This window comes from Natrix helvetica (assembly GCF_964273705.1).
Source record: "Natrix helvetica genome assembly, chromosome: W".
Taxonomy (NCBI): domain Eukaryota; kingdom Metazoa; phylum Chordata; class Lepidosauria; order Squamata; family Natricidae; genus Natrix; species Natrix helvetica.
In genome coordinates this window covers 67,433,304-67,454,395 of record NC_138555.1, presented here as the reverse complement: position 1 = coordinate 67,454,395, position 21,092 = coordinate 67,433,304, and the positions used below count along the sequence as shown (strand labels likewise).

General features: G+C 45.3%; 1 protein-coding gene across 8 annotated transcripts in view; it reads right to left on the bottom strand.

Annotated features, from left to right (window-relative positions):
- The window catches only part of LOC309400686 (transformer-2 protein homolog alpha-like), a 71,072-nt gene that overhangs the window by 19,472 nt on the left and 30,508 nt on the right, over window positions 1-21,092 (bottom strand). For 4 of the 8 annotated variants that reach the window (XM_081969291.1, XM_081969292.1, XM_081969294.1 and 1 more), the window contains exons 4-5: window positions 15,509-15,697; window positions 7,187-7,302 (exon numbers count right to left, since the gene is read on the bottom strand). In XM_081969291.1, coding sequence (XP_081825417.1) covers window positions 7,187-7,302; window positions 15,509-15,697 — 305 coding nt within the window. Of the gene's footprint in view, window positions 1-1,998; window positions 4,094-4,118; window positions 6,968-7,186; window positions 7,303-15,508; window positions 15,698-21,092 lie in introns of those variants that run through there. The other 4 variants (XM_081969290.1, XM_081969287.1, XM_081969288.1 and 1 more) reach the window with 4 other exon arrangements.

The following is a 21,092-nucleotide window of genomic DNA, read 5'->3' as shown; positions in this document are numbered from 1 at the left end:
TGTCCTGATGTGTTTGTTCTCCTATGTTGTGCCGTGGGTTTATGAAGTGGTTTTGTTTCCCCAATGTACAGATCTGCGCATGGTTCACTGCATTGTACTGCATATACCACGTTGCTCAGTTTGTCTGGATGTTTTATCCTTGGGGTGGACAAGCTTCTTCCTTAGTGTATTTTGGGGTTTGAAGTGTGCACGTACTGTATATTATGTTGGCTGAAGATCCTCCTGAGCTTTTCTGATATGCCTGCAACATACAGAATGACAATGTTGCTTCGTTTATGGTTCTAGTCATTGTCTGTTACAGAGGAGCTCCTGTAGGGTCTTTTTTGAGATTTGATGAAAGCTCACTTGGGATAGCCACATGTCCTGAGGGTTTCCTTGATGTGTTTACATTTCTTTCCCATCTTTGCTGGTAGGCAGGCCTTCAGCTCGGTGGTGTGGGGTTCTGATGACTCCCATTTTGTGCTCCAGTGGGTGGTGGGAATCAAAATGTAAATATAGATCTGTGTGAGTGGGTTTTCTGTAAGCTTCAATGTGCACATTAAGCAAGACAGAAGCCTTTACACTGGCACAACATAGGAGAACAAACACATCAGGACTAGATTCAGCAGTCCATCTGCATTTAAAAGACACAGGCCACTCTTTTGAAGACAATATAGTCCATATTTTGGACTGAGGGGATTGCGGGTTTGAAAGAGGGGTCAAAGAGGTCAACTATGTCCAAATTGAATGTCAGTTGGTCCTACCTGAACTGCATGTCTCGAGGGTGGTGTGGGAGCAGTCACTGGAAGGCTATTGTTATGGCCCAATTGCCTGGAGACTGAGGTAGATCTGAGGACACACCCTCTGTTCCTCCTGGTGACTCCCCAGATTAATCGATGGTTCGGAAGAATACAACCTGGAAGGGAAGAGACAGAGAAACAACGGCAGCTTCCCTTCCTGAGCCTAGGATATTCTGTATTGCCTACTCAGGCCCGGCGCTGGCACCATAAGGGCGGGAAGTGACTGCTCCCACACCACCCTCGAGACATGCAGTTCAGGTAGGACCAACTGACAGTCTCCGAGGTGGGGTGTGGAAGGAGTCACTGGATGGGACATACCAAAGCTAGATGTCCATGGGAGGGATCACTAGGCCTGAGTAGCCCAAGTGTCCAGGACCCCTTGAAGGACCCTCCTCCCGAAGGATGCCTCGGCGTAGGTGTCTAGCCGGTAGTGCCTGATGAAAGGTGTAGGAGAGGACCAGGCGGCAGCCCTGCAGATGTCCTTGATGGGGGCCTGGGTGGCCCAGGCCGCTGAGGTGGCGGCGCTCCTGGTGGAGTGAGCCGTGATGCCCTGTGGGACGGGAAGGCCTCGGGCCTCAGATATGGCTAGCCTAATTTACCTACTAATGGTGGTAGGGGAGACCTTGGCGCCCTTGGATACGGGGTGAAAAGAGACAAAGAGGGCCTCTGACCATCTGGAGGCGGCTGTGCGCTTGATATAGATGCGCAGAGCCCTTCTCACGTCTAGGAGGTGCCAGGACTTCTCCCTCTCGGTGGCAGGGTGTGGACAGAAGTCCGGGAGGATGACCTCCTGACCCCTGTGGAAGGGGGAATTCACCTTGGGCATGAAGGCCAGGTCAAGTACGACCCTGTTGTTGTGGAAGGTACAGAGGTCAGCTCTAGAGGACAGAGCATTAAGCTCGGACACCCTTCTGGCTGAGGTGATCGCCACGAGGAAGATCACCTTGAGGGTAAGGAGTTGAAGACTGACCTCCCTGAGAGGTTCGAATGGCGGCTCCAGAAGGGCCTGGAGAACCGTGGGCAGGTCCCAGGAGGGGAACCGGTGGATCACCGGAGGCCGAAGGTTGGCCGCTCCCCTGAGAAATCTCTTGATGACTGGGATCTGGGCAAGGGACTGGGAGCCCTCCCCCCATAGGATAGTGGCTAAGGCAGATACCTGTCTGCTTAGAGTGTTATGAGCCAAACCTTTATCCAGTCCCTCTTGGAGGAAGTCCAGTACCTGTGGGATGGAGGCTGTCGAAGGCTCTACCTGCTTGGTCTGGCACCAGGTGGCGAAGGCCGTCCATGTAGCGTCGTAGATGCGGGTGGTGGATCTTCTCCTGGAAGCCTCAATGGTGGAGATAACTTTGGAAGAAATCTGAGCCACCCTCAATTGTTCCCGCTCAAGGGCCAAGCGGTCAGATTGAGCCACTCCGGGTCTGGGTGGATCAGACTCCCCTGGCGTAGCTCCACTTTGCCCTGTGGTATCCGCCAGGGAGGGCAGACCGACAGCTCCACCAGGTCCGTGAACCAGGGCCGTCGTGGCCAGTGAGGGGCTACTAGGATGATCTCTTCCCTCTCTATCACTAGCCTTCGCACGACCCCGGGAATGAGGGGAAGGGGGGGAGGCGTACAGGAGGCCAGCTGGCCATCTGTAGCGTAGGAAATCGGAGTCCACCGCCCCCCTGGTTGGGAACCGGGATATGAATCTCGGAACCTGAGCGTTCGACGGGGAGGCGAAGAGGTCCACCGTTGGATGGCCGAACCTCTGACAGATCTGTGTGAAGATGCTGGGATGGAGTTGCCACTCCCCGTGGTCTACCGTCTCCCTGCTGAGCCAGTCTGCCTGTTGATTCTCTACTCCGGAGATGTGCTCCGCTCGGATCGATAGGAGATTCCGCTCCGCCCAGAACCCCAGGCGCTTTGCCTCGTCCTGTAGGGCCTTGAATGTGTGCCTCCCTGTTTGTTGACGTGGGCCTTTGCTGCCACGTTGTCCGTGAGGACCAAGATGTGATTCCCGGTGACTGTCTGTTTGAACCTGCAAAGGGCTAGGTGGAGTGCTCTGAGCTCTAGCCAGTTGATGTTCCTCCGCAGGTCCGACGGTCTCCACCGTCCCTGGGCCAACTGGCACTGCAGGTGAGCCCCCCAGCCGAACAGACTTGCATCCATGGTGAGGACCAGCCTGTCCGGTTCCCTGAAAAGAGACCCCTTGGCCAGGGACGGGGACCTCCACCAGCGAAGGGAGAGCAGTACCTGAGGGGTCACTAGGATCTTGAAGTTTGCGTCGGATGTCCCGTTCCTCTGGTGAGGTAGAAGGAACCACTGTAGGTCTCTGGTGTGAAGGCGAGCCCAGGGGACGATCCCGATGCAGGATATGAACTTCCCGAGGAGCCTGGATAGAAGAGCTACGGGAACAGATCGAAGCCTGCGAATCTCCTGAACCAATTCCATGAGGCTGTCCCTGCGCTCCTGAGATAGAAAGAGCCTGCCCTCCACTGAATCAATGATGGTGCCCAGGTGCTGGAGCCTAGTGGAGGGGGTCAGGTGGCTCTTCTCGAAGTTAATCGAGAACCCCAGGGAAGACAAGGTACTAATGGTGGTACTGAGGTCACTCTCTGCGCGGGAAGCCGAGGGGGCTAAGACTAGGATGTCATCGAGGTAGCAGTAAAGTCGAATTGGGAAGGACCGGAGGTGGGCTGCAGCTGCGGCCAAAACCTTGGTGAAGGTTCTGGGGGCAGAGGCCAGCCCGAATGGGAGGGCTCTGTACTGGTAATTTGAGCCCCGGTAGGAGAACCTGAGCAACTTGCGGTGTTCCGGGGCGATCGTAATGTGGAGGTAGGCCTCCGTAAGGTCGATGGAGGCCAGGAAGTCCCCTTGCCTGACCCCATCTAAGATGGACTTGAGGGAAGCCATCTTAAATTTCTGGTAGACAATCCTAGAATTCAGGAGTTTGAGGTCTAGATGGCCCTCCACCCCCCCCCCCCCCCCCGAGCTCTTAGGGACTAGGAAGAGGTTGGAATAGAATCTTAACCCCTTCTCCTCCTCCGGAACAGGCTCGATGGCACTAATTGCCAGCAGGTGGAGAATGGCCTCACGCATGAGTGCGCGCTTGACCGGGTTCTTGGAGGAGGGAAAGGTGCAGAATCTACTGGGGGGAAGAGACCAGAACTCCAGGTGAAGTCCCGATCTGATGGTCTGGAGGACCCAGGCATCTGAGGTGATGCCCTCCCAGCGGTCTGCGAAGAAGAGGAGGCGACCGCTGATGGGGTGATTCGCTCTAGAATCACTTGCCCCTGCGGAAGGGACGGCCGCCCCCCCCCCCTAGAAAGGGCCGTTTGCCGGCCTGCTGGGGGTCTATACCTGTCCCTGGAGAACTGCCTGTCCTCCTGTCTTGAGAACCTGGGAGCAGAGTACCTTTGAGACTGGGTGTCCTGCTCCGGAGGTCGGTAGGAGGCTCTCCTGGCGTACGGTGCCGCCCGGTGGTCTGCACGTCTGCTGGTGGACGGGAAGACCTTCTTTTTGTTTTTATCCTCCACGAGGATGGGGTCCAAGGCGGTTCCGAAGAGCTTGTCGTCTGCATACTCCGCCTCCGCCAGGGGCCACTTTGCCCGGAACTCGGCCTGCCAATGATGAAGCCATAGGAGACGCCTAGACGCCACTGAGGACGACAAGGCCCTGGAGGAATACTTTACCACATCCAGGGTAGCGTCCGCCGAGAACTGGGTTGCCGCCATTAACTTTGCAATGTCCTGCTGCAGCCTTACGTCTGAAGCTGGTGTCCTGTCCCAGATTTGTTCCAGCCATAAGATGGTGGACCTGTTGAAAAAGGATGTGGCCGCCGCCACCTTGATCGCCCATGAGACAGCCTGGAAGGTCCTACGCATGACCAGCTCAGCTCTCCTGTCCTCTGCCTTCAGGCAGGTGGAGATATCTCCTGTTACCACGGTGGAGGCAGAGGCCAAGGCTGCCACAGGGGCGTCCACGGAAGGAACCTGCAAGACTTGGGTGAAAGATGTGTTAAGGTTATAAAACCTGCGCTCGTTACTCCCTTGGGTAGGAAAGGAGCCTGGCTTAGCCCACTGGGATTTGAGAACCTCCATGAAAAGGTCTGGAGTGGGGATCTCCTCCTTTTCTGCTTGGGTCCTGTGGAAGGGGCCCTGCTTCTTTTTTTCTTTTCCCCCACTGGTGCTAGGGGTGGGGTTCTGGCTGGAAGCCGGAGGGGGGTCTAGGTCTGCTATGGCTGTGGCCTTACGCAGAAGAGAGCTGAATGACGCAGGTGGTAACAGTCCTGCCATAGTGGGGGTCTCCGTAGCTGAGGGTTCCTCATCCTCTGAGAACCCCAACTCCTTTTGCTCCTCCCCCCTCCAATTCAGATCCTTCGCTGGCAGTGGAGGGGGAGGGGGCTCTGGAGTCCCTGGGCCCTGGAGCCTCTGAAATGGCTGGATGGTCCCGGGCCTAGATGCCTGGGCCTAGATGCCTGGGACTGAAATTGCATGCCCGAGGCGATGCCCTCTGCAATGGCTCTGGTTAAGACGGATTGAAAACTCTCAGGGAGCTCTGGGTAGGCAGAAGAGAGGCTGGGAGGCTCCCTGTTGTCTCTGGGTTCAGAGGACTGAGGGGCCAGGTGCTGCCTGGAGGAACTCACTGCCCTACGGCCAAAGGGATCCCCCCTTGCTCTTGGAGAGGGTGAAAGGGACAGAGGGGGGGGACAAGGGGCTGCCCTCCTTCGAGTGTCTCCCTGGACCTGGGTAGCCAGGTTCCTCCACTAAACTAGGTGGCCTGTGGGGAGAGTGTGATCTAGCTGGGGAGGGACTGATGCAGTCCCTAGTACTCCTACTGGTCATCCTGGGAACAGGGGACTCCTGCCTATGCCTCTCCCTCCTGGAAGACTTGGAGGAACACTTCCTAGGAAGTGGTTCCCTCCTGGGCCTCGGGCCTCCCTGCCTAGAGCCTCCCTCGCCTGGGTCTGGGCCCCTAGGAGAGCTGGGAGCCACCGCTCCCTTGCTCCTAGTGGAATCTGCCATCGCAGTACTCACGTGAATCCCTTCTGCGACTCTCTCTCTCTCTCTGCCTCCTCTCTTGCAGTCCACGGATCCGGTGCTCCTTCGGATCCGCGCTCTTCCTGATGCCCCGCCAACCTGCGGGCCAAGGAACTGGGTCTGCGCCGCCTGCGATGGCCCTCCCCGATGGCCGGAGGAGCTCAGGCCCGACGTCCTGTGCGTCGTGGAGAGCTGCGGAGACTGATTTTCAGTTTCCTGGTGCTCTGCGCATGCGCTCTGGCTCCCAAGATGGCGACCGCCGATCACACGGTCCAGTTCTGATTGAGCCGCTCCTTCCTCTTCTCGCTGCCTGTGATGTTGCCGGGATCCTCCAAGCCTTCTTCTCCTCAGGCAGCGTTTGCGAAGTTCCGATGCCCCCACCTCCGCCGGGACCCGGCAGTTCGGGGCCTGGGAGGCTGCAACGAGCGCAGCTCGTGTTTAGGCAGCCAGAAAAATGGCGCGAAAAAGAGGCAGAAGAGCAGAAGGTAAAAGGTGGTAAAACAAATCCTGTTTTAAAGCAAAAAAATTCTAGAAAAAAAAATAACTGAAAACAAAAAAATTCCTGGAGAGTCACTGAATAGCTCCCGTTAGGCCGAAGACTGAGGTTAATCTGGGGAGTCACCAGGAGGAACAGAGGGTGTGTCCTCAGATCTACCTCAGTCTCCAGGCAATTGGGCCGTAACAATACCCTTCCAGTGACTCCTCCCACACCCCACCTCAGAGACCAGCCCTCTCTCAGGAGTGGGGGAGGGATACGACATCATTTATCTCCAACACAGTCCTTTCAACAGTTCCAAAAGGACCAACACCCATTTGCAACGCTCAGGTGACCCTGATGACACAGATAAACCTCCAGGTGTCCTTAACAACCCACTAAAAGAATGCAAATGACCAGCTCTCTGAAAGGAGTATAAATCCTTCCATTCCCCACCATCCAGTCAGCTGAAGAAGCTTCTTGGATGAGAAACAAAATGTCTTCAAAGAAAAACCAGGAAGTCCAGTTGCCACTTCAAAAAGCACCTTTGGGTTATCTAGGATGCATACGCTTGATGAATTATCTCACCCCAATGGGATTGGCCCACCCCACTTGTTCTGGCAGAAGGGGCATGCTGCAGACCCCGTTGGTCAACTAATTCTCTCTCTCTCTCTTTCTCTCCCCCCCCCTCTCTCTGTCTCTGTGTGTGTTTACAGTCCTATTCATTGGGCTCCAAGGTCTCACTTAAAATACCAGCTAATGAATATATTTATGGAAAGAATACAGTGAAATAAAGCAGTCATTAGACTAGAACATGTCTAAAGGAACTGAACACTTCACTTGAAGTTCCATGGCAAATGCATTTCTCATAATAATAGGGCTAAGACAATCTTGAAATAAAAAGAATATCTTACTGAGTTGGCCTGCCCATATAGATGCCAGGTGTGGGTGTGTGTGCTCTCTTTGTGATAGAGTAATCCACCCGGATTCTTCTACCATCCAGCTCCATTCCATTTGCATGTTCCATTGCCTGAAAGAAAGTCTCTTATAATAATGTTTATTCTCAATACACAAAATTAGCATGCCTGTAGTTATTACTCTTCTATGTTTTCCACTGTAAAACATGGCGGAGAGAGCATCATGGTTTGGGGCTGCTTTGCTGCCTCAGGGCCTGGATGGATTGTTGTCATTGATGGGAAAATTAATTCCAGAGTTTATCAAGACATTTTGCAGGAAAACATAAGACCATCTGTCCGCCAACTGAAGCTCCGCAGAGGATGGGTGATGCAACAGGACAATGACCCAAAGAATACAAGTTATTCAACAAAAAAATGGCTTCAACAGCACAGAATAAGCCTTCTGGAATGGCCCAGTCAGAGTCCTGACCTCAACCCGATTGAAATGCTGTGGCATGACCTTAAGAGAGCGATTCACACCAGATATCCCAAGAATATTGCTACACTGAAACAGTTTTGTGAAGAGGAGTGGTCCAAAATTACTCCAGATCGTTGTGCAGGTCTGATCTGCAACTACAGGAAACGTTTGGTTGAGGTTATTGCTGCCAAAGGAGGGTCAACCAGTTATTAAGTCCAACAGTTCACATACTTTTTCCTCCCTGCACTGTGAATGTTTACATGTTATGTTCAATTAAACCATGGCAACATCTAATGTTTGTGTAGCATTATTTTCAGCAGACTGTGTTTTTCTATTGCTGTGATTTAGATGACGTTCAGAGCACATTTTATGACCAATTCATGCAAAACTCCACGTAATCCCAAGGGGTTCACATACTTTTTCTTGCAACTGTAAATGAAAAATGTCACAATTTACTAAGATATATGCTGACAGCTGCAACAAAAAAATTGGCACAACATTGGAAAAGAAAAATTCTGCCTACAATAATAGACTGGAAACTAAAAATGGAGAATATGCAATGGCAAAATTGACTCTATATATCCGTGATGGCGAACCTATGGCACAAATGCCAGAAATGGCACACAGAGCCATCTCTCCAGGCACGTGAGCTGTCGCCCATTGCTCTTCTGGGTTCCGGTGTGCCAGCCAGCTGGTCTTCACGTGCGCAGCAGTGCTGGAAACTGTAAGTGCAGCCGCCCAGTGCGCATGCACGTGCCAAGAAGACGATCTTCCAGTTTCCAGCATGCGCATGAACATCGGCCACCTGGTCTTCCAGTTTCTGGAGTGCATGGGCATGCCAGAAACTGGAAGATCATCTTCCCGGCACCTGCATATGCACCAGGCGCCTACTCTTCTGGTTTCCGGGACGCACACGCGATCCCCTTTCGGCACTCAGTGCCAAAAAGGTTCATCAACACTGCTATATATGTTACCTAGCCTGGTAAACTATGTTACCAATATGTTAAGATTACCCAGCCTGGTAACAAACCCACAAGCTTGGAGAACAAACCTTCACACTCATCCTACACCGGAGCTACAGATAGTCACCACTATTGCTGACTCTATATACAGGTGAAACTCGAAAAATTAGAATATCGTGCAAACGCCTCTCCAATGCATGTTGAAAAAAACTCTGAGAAAGTTTTAGAAAAGTCTCTGGCAGAGAAATTATCCTCACCCCCATTGTACAAGCCTCAAGGAGGAAAGAAAAAGAAAAAGAGTCTCAACGAAACATTTAGTTTCTGTGCTATTTTAACTTGCATGGTTGTTATTGATGATGTGTTTAAGTGTTTTTTTGTTTTGTTAAAAAGAAAGAAAAGAGAGAGTCTCTGACATCAGTGCCCTCCACCTGTGTATCTGTGTACATGAAATTGTTGACACTGAAGAAGTAGAAGACCCAAGGAGACAAAAGGTTGAATCAGATATTGGTTAGAAAGAACAAACGATCCCATTAGGTGGGGCCAGGAGAAAGAAAACCAAAAAGGTTATCGAATGGACAGATCAAGTGGACCACAAACCTGGTCCAAGGGAGCAGTTGAGATAAAAACTCAAATTGCCCCTAAGGGAATTTTATTGCCAGAAACTGAGGGGGAGCTATGTAAGGTGTGGATATATGCTCCATTCTCAATGGCTGATTTATATAATTGGAAAAATCAAATTCCTGCTTATAGAGAAAATCCAGATGAGATGCATGTCCTTTTTGCATCCATTTTTCTGAACTCACCAGTCTGCTTGGGCTGACATACAAAGTCTGATGGAAATTTTATTACCCCCAGAGAAATGAAGGCTGGTGAAGGTAACCATGAATAAGCCTTTGCAGACGGATCATGTAAAAAAAATCCAGACTGGACATGGTTACTGAAGGAACCAGATTGGGAACCATAGTACATTCAGCTGCAAAACTATTGGACCTTAGTTTTGTTAGGATTCAACCAAAAGAAAAAAAGAATTTAGGGAAGGTCTATTAAATTCAACAGAAACAGGATGAAAATCCAGGGGAATTCCTAGAATGCATTTATCAAAACTTTAAGCAATATACCGCATTAGATCCTGAGGTTGAAGAAAATAAGAGAATGGTCAATATGATCTTCATTGGTCACTCTGCAGATGATATTAGGGTAAAAAAAGGGGGGGCAGGAAAGAAAGGCATCTCTGAACTTGTGGAATGAGCATACAAAACGTATCTTAAGTGGGCTCAAAATCTCAAAGAAGGAACTTCAAAGAGCAAGAAGAAATGTAATTTTTCTCGCCAAGGCCCTTAGACAGGAAAAGCGGGAGCCCAGGGGAACTGATGGAAGTATTGTCGAGGAGGGGCCAGTAGTTAGAATCCCACGCCCAGTCAGAGAAAGAGCCCTCCAGTTAGCAAAAAGGAAGCCATGAAGGTCTGCATGGCTTGAATAAAAGGAAATGGGAAATGTGAGGTCAAAAAGAGTCACCCCCCAAAAAAAGTCTCTCCTAAAGAGCGCACCCTATGTAGAGGAAGGTCCCCCTCAATATGCTCCTCCTTATCATACAAGGCAGCTACAGAATACTAGCAGTAGGACAAAGTGACCAGAGGGAATAGCAAAAAGTAGAAAGTCCTTTTTGCAGACCCCCCTCTCCTGCAGCCCAACGGACTTCTCCCATTGCTTCCCGAACCAGAAGTCAGTTCCTAGCTCCACTTCACCAAGTGGATCAAAAGAGTTATAGATGGACAGGGACAGGCAGAAATTTAGCCTCTATTTCAATACGTCCCGTTCACAACTACAAATTGGAAACAACAGGGTTATTATCAAAACCCATAATCCAACCTGGCAGGATTGGAACAGTTAATTATTACTCTCCTTAATGGAGAAGAGAGAGAAAGATTAAGTAGTGCCATTGGAAAAATCCCAGAGAACAGGGTAAAATAAGTTACAGGATGTGGAATGGGTCCGCTCCCGTCAACGGTGCATTATTTATGCTTGGGGATGGAACCGTAAGCCAATCCCAACACCTAAAGTCAACTGTCTGACAAACCCTGTAAGAAAAAGGGCAAAGCATAGGGAAAACGGGCCCCTGCAACAATTGAGAAAAGGGGACTATATGTTAAGAGTGCTGGAGTTAGGTCAAAGCTTAATCAATCAGTCTGACCCTGCCCTGGGTCAAAAATACTGGTTGTGTTTGTCTGCTGGACCTTCATCTTATCATGCTGTTTCAGTTGAGCCAGATCTTTGGGAAAAAAACAAAACAAAGCTACGATAGTCTTTGACAAGGGAGGCAGAAGCCCAGCTACATGGCGATCTGTATGATGCGCTTAAAAGACTGGGGATGAGCCGTCTCCCCATCGTTGGCCCCATAGCAGTTGGTGTAGAAATTATAGGGTCACCCTCCTTGTGCATCAAACGATATCAGGAACCCGGCATTCCTGTGGAGTCACTATCAGAGGAACAATGCCCATCTGAAATGTACCTTGCCCACAGGAAAACCCTTGTAGACGTGAAATTAACTTGCAGCATGTCTTCCTCTGCTCACAAGCTCTTCCAACAGAAAGTCACTTTCTCGCTCCCGCCTCCGCTTGTTTTTAACCGATGGGAGGGGAATCTGACTACTGGAAGGTGCCCAAGGCCATTCCAGCCACCCCACCTTCCCGTTTGGCTTTCAATACAATCCACTACGGGAGTTTATGTTTACTTTCCCCCTGGAAACACCAGTTCCCAATATCTCTTTGAAGGACCAGTCCTCAGGAATAAGCTAATGGATCCTAATCAAGAAGTTCCATTACAGCCCCTGACTGGTATGTTTCTAGCAGGAACCTTACAAGTCTGGACTAATGAAAGGAACCTCCGAGCCCATGCCTTCTCCATGAACATCGGCGTATGTGTAGGAGAAAATGGAGTTTTCTTTCTATGTGGGAGAAATGCATATCTATGTTTACCCACCAATTGGACTGGCACATGCACTCTAATACACCGCCTCCCTAAAAAGGGTGGTAAGTGGGGAACAGGCTCTCCCTGTACACCTCATGGGACATGTCCAGAAAAAGGTGCCGCTCCTAATTCCACTATTAGCGATCCTGGGAATAGGGACAGCAGTTGGAACAGGTGTAGGTGGAATGACCCATTCCATTACACAGTTCAGGCAGCTGTCGGAAGAATTCCAAGAAAGCCTGAACCAAATTGCTGGCACCTTGGTTGAAGTCCAGGACCAGATAAATTCCTTGGCAGATGTGGTGTTACAGAACTGGCGTGCCATACATCTTTTAACTGCTGAAAAAGGTGGGCTATGTGTATTCCTGGGAGAAGATTGCTGTTTCTATATGAATAGATCAGGAGCGGTCCGGGGGGTGGTCCAAGAACTACGAGATCGAGCTTCCTCTATTGGTCAAAAAGTACAAGGAACAGATGTGTGGTTCTCTTGGCTACCGGGAACAGGTTGGATCAAGCAAATGCTATTTCTTTTATTATGTGGAATCGCAAGTTTAGCCTTCCTCCCTTGCATAATACCCTTGCTTAAACAACTCGTTATGAGGTCTGTAAAAGAAATACGGGCTGAAAAGGAGTTAATGTTAATGGAGAGCCTAATCCCACATACCCTCAAAGAAGATGAAGTTTCAGATACTAGCTCGTATGTTCAAATTGCACTCTTAGGAGTGGAGAAAGTGTTTCCGGAAGATAAGCCCTAAGATGAGTATTGCTTGTATCCTTGCTTTTTTGCTATTATGTATCCTGCATGCTTATATTGTTAATCTAACAGGCTAGACTCAATTGTGGGTATTAATAGAGTCTAGAAGGGGGGGGGGAATAAAGTAGAATAAAATATGGATTAAAATATAAGAATGAAGACGTGGCATAAAAGGGACAGTTAGAAGCTTGCTTAAAAGGACAGGGAAATGTCATCAGCCTTCAACCACAACATGTTCCAGCAAACGTCCCTATGTCAAAAGTCCAAAACTACAAGGTTCAATTAAAGTTCGCATAAAGACACGTAGTCAGTACCTATGGCCCAAGACAAAAGGAGAAGTAAGACCCCATCTCCTTATAAGGCTATTTCCTCAAGGTAACCAATAAGAAATGAGTTAAGTGTTTCCGTGTTACGCTGCCTTTGAGAATGTATAACAATGCGTGCTTCGCTAATGAAGGTTGTTCAGAAGTTCCAATGCTAGCTACGTGCTAGCTTTCTGAACCTGGCTGCCAAATAAACTTTTCCTGTATCCTGAGACGTCTAAGATTGTCATTTTCTGCAACAAAAGTATTAGTTTTTTTCATCCAAAGTTGAGTTTACTGTTTCTCTTCATATCATATAAATCAGTGATGGCTAACCTTTTTCCCATCGCATGCCAAAAGTGGGGGGAGTGCAGGGGGTCACGCATGGGCATGCCCCCCCACGCATATGCGCGCAACAACCGCCCTCCCGCTTTTGGCGTGCGGTGGACCCGTTTTTGCCCTCCCCAGGCTCTGGAGGCTTTCTAGGAGCCTGGGGAGGGTGAAAACGGCCTCCCCCCTCCCCGGGAAAGTCTGAACTTCCAATTTGCCCATAGGGTTGTTTTTCGCCCTCCAGAGTCTTCAGGAGTCTTCCCTGAAGGCTTCCCACAGGTGGCACGCGGAGCCATTTGTTAGGGCACTTGAGGCATTGCCCTGTCAGCTCCAGTGGAAGTCTGTTCCCGAACTTCCGGTTTGCTCGTTGGGTTGTTTTTCGCTCTCCAGAGGCTTCAGCAAAGCATCTGGAGGGCGAAGAATGGCTGGAAATGAAGGCCGAAGTCAGCTGGCCAGCACACGCATGCGCGCTGGAGCTGACAGGGCAATGCCTCAAGTGCCCTAACAAATGGCTCTGTGTGCCACCTGTGGCATGTGTTCCATTGGTTTGCCATTAGAGATATAAATCTTTCACCTTTCAGATAAGTTATTAAATGTAATTAGACTAAAATTGAGTATTGTTTAAAAAAACACATATTACAAGAATCAGAATCCTGAAAGTAATGTACTAAGACTCTGCATTATCTTTATAGATAGGCTTTATAGTGATATCTGAAAAATTAACTTTGCAAAATTGCAAAAAAACATAAAGACAACCTGAAACTTGGATTTGATACTGACAATTCTTAGCTCTAAGATTTAACATGCCCTCCATAATATCAATAGAAAGATTAAGCAGAATATTAAACACAAGAATCAAAAATGTCTCAAATGAATAACTCAGTAACTGAATGTTTTAAAATTTCACCTATAACAAATATGTCATACCAATGTACAACTTTACCATACATCTCCTTTTTCAAACAGTTTCAAAAGATTTCCAATTGGCATTAGATTTGAAAATATAGTTTTTATAGAGATTTTATGTAGAATTTAACTATAACTAGAGAGAATTTTATGCAGAAGAGGACAAAGACCATATATTCACATTTCTTCCTAATCTTCCAAAAGCTCTCAGCAGTAATAAACATAAAAGTCTTCTTCTAGTTGTGCTTAGCTCCTGGCGCCCTAAGATATCTACTGTATTTTTGTGTCTTCACAACAATATAAAAAGAATTCGTTACTATTTGTTTCTTTTTTAACCTTCCCCATTTAACCAATAGCTCTGGCTTTTCTGGTAATTTCCCATGCATATACTAACCATGCCCAAGTCTGCTTAGCCTTTTGAGCTCAACAAAGGTTAGCTGGATGCTGCTACCTAGCTGGAATAATAATAAATTTCAGTCCCAATTGTGGTCATAAGTTGAGGACCTGCATGTAATGTACTGACCCACATCCAGGATGCATCCTTTCCTCTTCAGAATAGTTATTAGCTTTAATTGAATGTAACAATGAAACCTTGTATAGGAGGTTGTTTTCCCAAAAAACCACAATCAATATTAACCATATACTGTATTAAGGATCCTATATAAGCTAAACTATAATCATCAAAACAAGTCTTTATTTCATTCACTGCAATATTATGTTGGGCCGCAAGGGGGGTCTCCCCCTCGTGGAAATGTGCCCACCGGGATACCGTGCATTTCATCAGCCGCGGGCCCTGGGTAGGGGTGGTGGGGTAGCGGTTATCATAAGGGAAGGTCTGGAGCCGGGAGAGTTCACTGTGCCACAGATATCCGGGTGTGAGTCCCTATGCGTGAAGTGGGGCCCAGGGAAGCAGTTGGGCTTGCTGATTGTATACTTGGCTCCTCGCTATGCATCAGGAGGGATTTTAAAAAAAATTATATTTATTTAGCTTTGTACAGTTCTTTTAATTGCATTTTAACCTCCTCCAAACTGTACATATTTAATTTTTTATTGTATTTTTGTGATATTCTCTATGGACTGTACACCGCCCCGAGTCCCTTCTGGGAGAGGGGGCGGTCTAGAAGCACAAATAAATTGAAATTGAAAATTGAAATGGGCCCGACCCTCTGGAATGACCTCCCCCCGATATTAGAATAACCACCGATCTCCGCTCCTTCCGCAAGAAACTTAAGACCCACCTGTTCAACTTAGCTGGCCTGGCCTAACCGTAGTTTTAATCCTTCTAGCCTGTATTTTAAATTTTTAGGGGTAGGTTTTTAGGTTGTTTTTAATTTTTATCATACTGTACAGCCTAGTATTTAATTTGATTTTAGGGGTATCTAAGAGTATTTAATTTTGTATACTGTTTTTTATTGTGTTGTCTGTACACCGCCCCGAGTCCCTTCGGGGAGAGGGGGTGGTCTATAAATTTAATAAATATAAATATATAATATATAATATAATATATATATATATATAAATATATAATATATGTAAAATTATATATGATTATAGAAATTATACATTTAAGTTTATCTAGTACTGTCAGTGTTAACAAGCATCTTTGCAAACAGTCTAATATATTCAGAAAAAATGCTTTACCTCTTTAGAATCATCTATTCTTTCAAAGTAAACAAAAGCAAATCCTCTTGATCGTCCAGTCCGTTGATCATACACCACATTGACTCCACTCAATGGTCCATAACGGGAAAAAACTTCACGAAGATCCCTCTCAGTAGTATATAAGCTGAGGCCAAACACTCCAAGGCATGTATTAGGATCTGGATTAGCCTAAAATGTACCAAGTTAACTATTAAATTTCTTATTGCTGACCGTTAAAAGCAGCTACTTCATTTATACAGGTAGTCCTCAACTTACAACCACAGTTGAGCCCAAAATTACTGTTGCTAAGCAAGGCACTTGGGTTTGCCCCATTTTATGAATTTTTTTGCCAGTTAAGTGAATCACTGCAGTTAAGTGACTCATGTAGTCATTAAGCAAATCTGAATTCTCTCATTGACTTTGTCAGAAGCTGGCTGGGAAGGTTACAAATGATTATCATGTCACGCTGGGACAATGCAACTCTCATAAATACATGCCAATTGCCAAGTGTCTGAATTTTGACCATGTGACCATTGGGATGTTGCAATGGTGGCAAGTGTGAAAAATGGCGATAAGTCACTTTTTTTCAGTGCTGTTATAACTTCAAAAAAGTCAGTAAATGAATGGTTGTGTTGAGGGTTACCTGTACCTACATTCTTGTCCCAGGAACAGAGACAGCAAAATATTCCATGAAACTGCTTAATTTTATTTCTTAACCAATTTATGAGACTATTACTTTATAAGATAAAAGAGGCTCTCTTTAGTCATAGCCTGTTAACTCCTTTGTGAAGCTCCGTACCATTTTTGAGACTTCTTTATTGTTAAATGACAAGGAAGAGGGTTTCTGGAGGCAGATAAAATAAGGAAGCATGGAGTATTTTTTCTTTTGAAATATAAGGATAAAAGTTGTGGTCTTAATTTACTATTTTTAAAATAATCTGTAGCCCTGGACTGCTTTTTTGTGGGGGGTTGAAATTTTCCAATTTTCATGAACTCTGGCCAGAAAAAGGAAAAAATAAATAAATATTTTGGCCACTAGAGGGAGCTACGAGGGTCCTTAATCCTGAGCTCGAGTCTGTCATCAGGGAAATCTTTGAAAGCTTCTTTCAGAAAATCACCTACAGGTGAAACTCGAAAAATTAGAATATCGTGCAAAAGTTCATTTATTTCAGTAATGCAACTTAAAAGGTGAAACTAATATATGAGATAGACTCATTACATGCAAAGCAAGATAGTTCAAGCTGTGATTTGTCATAATTGTAATGATTATGGCTTATAGCTCAAGAAAACCCCAAATCCACAATCTCAGAAAATTAGAGTATTACATGCAATCAATAAAACAATGATTGTACATAGAACAATATCGGACCTCTGAAAAGTATAAGCATGCATATGTACTCAGTACTTGGTTTGGGCCCCTTTTGCAGCAATTACTGCCTCAATGCGGCGTGGCATGGAAGCTATCAGCCTGTGGCACTGCTGAGGTGTTATGGAAGACCAGGATGCTTCAATAGTGGCCTTCAGCTCTTATGCATTGTTCGGTCTCATGTCTCTCATCTTTCTCTTGGCAATGCCCCATAGATTCTCTCTGGGGTTCAGGTCAGGCGAGTTTGCTGGCCAATCAAGCACAGTAATCAAACGGTCATTGAACCAGGTTTTGGTGCTTTTGGCAGTGTGGGCAGGTGCCAAGTCCTGCTGGAAAATGAAGTCAGCATCCCCATAAAGCTCGTCTGTGGAAGGAAGCATGAAGTGCTCCAAAATCTCCTGGTAGACGGCTGCGTTGACCCTGGACTTAATGAAGCACAGTGGACCAACACCAGCAGATGACATGGCTCCCCAAATCAACACAGACTGTGGAAACTTCACACTGGACTTCAAGCATCTTGCAGTGTGTGCCTCTCCATTCTTCCTCCATACTCTGGGTCCTTGGTTTCCAAATGAGATGCAAAAGTTGCTCTCCTCAGAAAAGAGGACTTTGGACCACTGAGCAACAGACCAGGTCTGTTTTTCTTTAGCCCAGGTAAGACGCTTCTGACGTTGTTTGTTGTTCAGGGGCGGCTTGACAAGAGGAATACGACATTTGAAGCCCATGTCCAGGATCCGTCTGTGTGTGGTGGCTCTTGATGCACTGACTCCAGCCTCAGTCCACTCCTTGTGAAAGTCCCCAACACTTTTGAATGGCCTTTTCCTGACAATCCTCTCCAGGCTGCAGTCATCCCTGCTGCTTGTGCACCTTTTTCTTCCACACTTTTTCCTTCCACATAACTTTCTATTAATGTGCTTTGATACAGCACTTTGGGAACATCCAACTTCTTTTGCAATTACCTTTTGAGGCTTTCCCTCCTTATGGAGGGTGTCAATGATGGTTTTCTGCACAACTGTCAGGTCAGCAGTCTTTCCCATGATTGTGATTCCTACTGAACCAGACTGAGAGACCATTTAAAGGCTCAGGAACCCTTTGCAGGTGTTATGGCTTAATTAGCTGATTAGAGTGGGACACTTTGAGCCTAGAATATTGCACCTTTTCACAATATTCTAATTTTCTGAGATTGTGGATTTGGGGTTTTCATGAGCTGTAAACCATAATCATCACAATTATGACAAATGAGGGCTTGAACTATCTTGCTTTGCATGCAATGAGTCTATCTCATATATTAGTTTCACCTGTTAAGTTACATTACTGAAATAAATGAACTTTTGCACAATATTCTAATTTTTCCAGTTTCACCTGTACACCATAAATCGGCTAGGGACTAAAAATACAAATCATACAGATGATATTAAAAAAGAACAAGAGACACAATTAGGTGTAGAAAATTATCAACCCACTGTGACAACACAAATACTGGACAATACAAATAACTAACTTTGGAATATAAATCTGACACCAACTTCTATTACAAACATGGTTTGAATATAACCCTCCCATATCAATTCTTGACTAAGGTTCTTCAGATTACAAGTTATTTGCATCTATATTAGCAGACAGACTCAAGAAGTATTTAAATAGCTTTATCCACTCTGATCAAAATGGTTTTTTACCAAAGAGACAAATTAAAGATAATATGAGAATGATTTTGAATACTTTGGAATATTATGAGGCCCATCCTGAAAAACAAATGGCTTTGATGTTTCTTGACGCACAGAAGGCTTTTGACAACGTGAATTGGCAATTCATGTTTTTACAATTGGAACAGATGAATTTTGGTAAGAAATGTATCCAAACTATACAAATGGTATATCATAAACAAACTGCAAAGATAATGGTAAATGGAGAATTGACAGATTCTATTGAAATAAAGAAAGGTACGAGACAAAGTTGCGCATTATCACCGTTACTTTTTGTCTTAACATTAGAAGCCTTAAATAGAAAGATTAGAGAAGAAGAAGAAATAAAAGGAATGAAAATTAAAAAAGAAGAATACAAGCTACAAGCATTTGCAGATGATTTGGTATTTATTCTTGAAGACCCATTTGAGACAGCACCCAAATTGTTGGAAAGAATAGAGGAGTATGGAAAAGTAGCAGGCTTGAAAATAAATAAAGACAAAACAAAGATTTTGACAAAGAACATACCATTAAGACGAAAGGAAGAGTTGGAAGAAGCTTTGCAGATTCAAATCACAAGTAAGGTTAAATATTTGGGGATATATTTATCAGCTAGATGTAGCACTCTTAAGGAGGATAATGATACTAGATTAAAACAACAAATTGCGACTGATTTGATGAAATGGCAAAACCTGCAACTATCAATGTTAGGAAGAATCTCTACAATTAAAATGAACATTTTACCCAGAATTTTATATCTGTTCCAGACAATTCCAATTAGATTGGGCAAGGACTTTTTTGAAGATCTAAATAAAATAGTCTTGAAGTTTATTTGGCAAGGGAAAAAAGCAAGAATAAAACTTAAATTGCTACAAGATGCTAGAATAAGAGGAGGACTGGGCCTACCTGACTGGGAGTTATATTATCAAGCAGCAAACCTGATGTGGATTAAGGAGTGGGTAACACTAAAAAATTCCAGATTATTGAATGTAGAGGGTTATGATTTATTGTTGGGATGGCATGCTTTTTTATGGTATAAGGGAACTAAAGCACATGGTTATTTTAGAAGACATTATATAAGGGAGGCCTTGTTATTAAACTGGGAAAAGGTTAAAAGATTACACTATTTAAAAACTCCAGCCTGGATATCAACTATTGAAGCATTTTCATATCCAATAATATATAAAAAGGAACAAACAGTAAGATATGTTGAAATATTGAATACAGAGGGTGAACTCAAATCTATTCGAGTTGAAACAAGAAGGAATAGAAATGAATTGGTATTCATACTTACAGATACAATCTAGATATAATGAAGATAGAAAATCAAAAGGTCTTTACAATGAAATGACTGAGTTAGATAAAATTTTAATAGGTACTGATGAAAAAGTAATTAAAAAACTATATGGATATTTATTAGAGATTAAATTACAAGAGGAACAAGTTAAAGAAACTATGATAGCTTGGGGGAAAAACTTTGGGTATGGGATAGATTTAGAAAAATGGCAGAAACTGTGGTCTCAAAATTATAAAATGACAATGTCAACTGCATATAGAGAAAATTTGTATAAGATGTTTTACAGGTGGCATCTATCCCCAACGAGAATTGCAAGAATGTCCAAGAATAAATTGGAAAAGTGTTGGAAATGTCATCAGATACCGGGTTCATACTACCACATGTGGTGGACTTGTATTGAAGCTAAAAGATACTGGACTAAAATCCAAAAGTGGTTGGAGAAAATGATACATAAATACATAGACCTCAAACCAGAGATCTTTTTACTGGGAATCATACCAGAAATTTACAACAAAGACTTAAAATATATGATTGTAAACGTTTTAACAGCAGCTAGAATTGTATTTGCAAAAAACTGGAAAAACTAAATGATACCAAAACAGGAAGAAGTTATTCGAAAGATAATGGAGTGCGCTGAAATGAGCAAACTGACATTTGAAATTAGAGAACAAGAAGACGAGCAATTTTATAAGATATGGGATTTGTTTTATCAGTGGCTGGAAAAAAGAACCTGGACATGAAAAATGTTTTACTTATGTTTTAATTGAACGAGAAAAGTGAGAATACAATAATGTTGTTAAATAGACTAATAACCATACAATGTTTTAATTGAAGGAGAAAAGCAAAAACATAATAATCTTGTTAGACTAATAATAATACAATGAAACACTGACATATATATGAATAATTTAGATTTTTTTGTTATAAAATGAAGGACAAAGATAATAAATGTCAGTTGGTCTTACCTGAACTGCATGTCTCGAAGGTGGCGTGGGAGCAGTCACATATGGGTATTAACACAGCCCTTTTGCCCTGGAGGCTGAGGTAAATCTTGAGGCCACACCTCCATACCTCCTCTGGCCTCCCAGATTAACCGATGGTCGTAGCAAAGAACCTGAAAGAGGAAGGGACAGGTAAAACACAAACACATCCTTCCTGCCTGGTCCCTGACTGACCGCTGAGCTAACTCAGGCCCTTGGCGCGGGGCGCCCTAACGGGGGGGAAGTGACTGCTCCCACG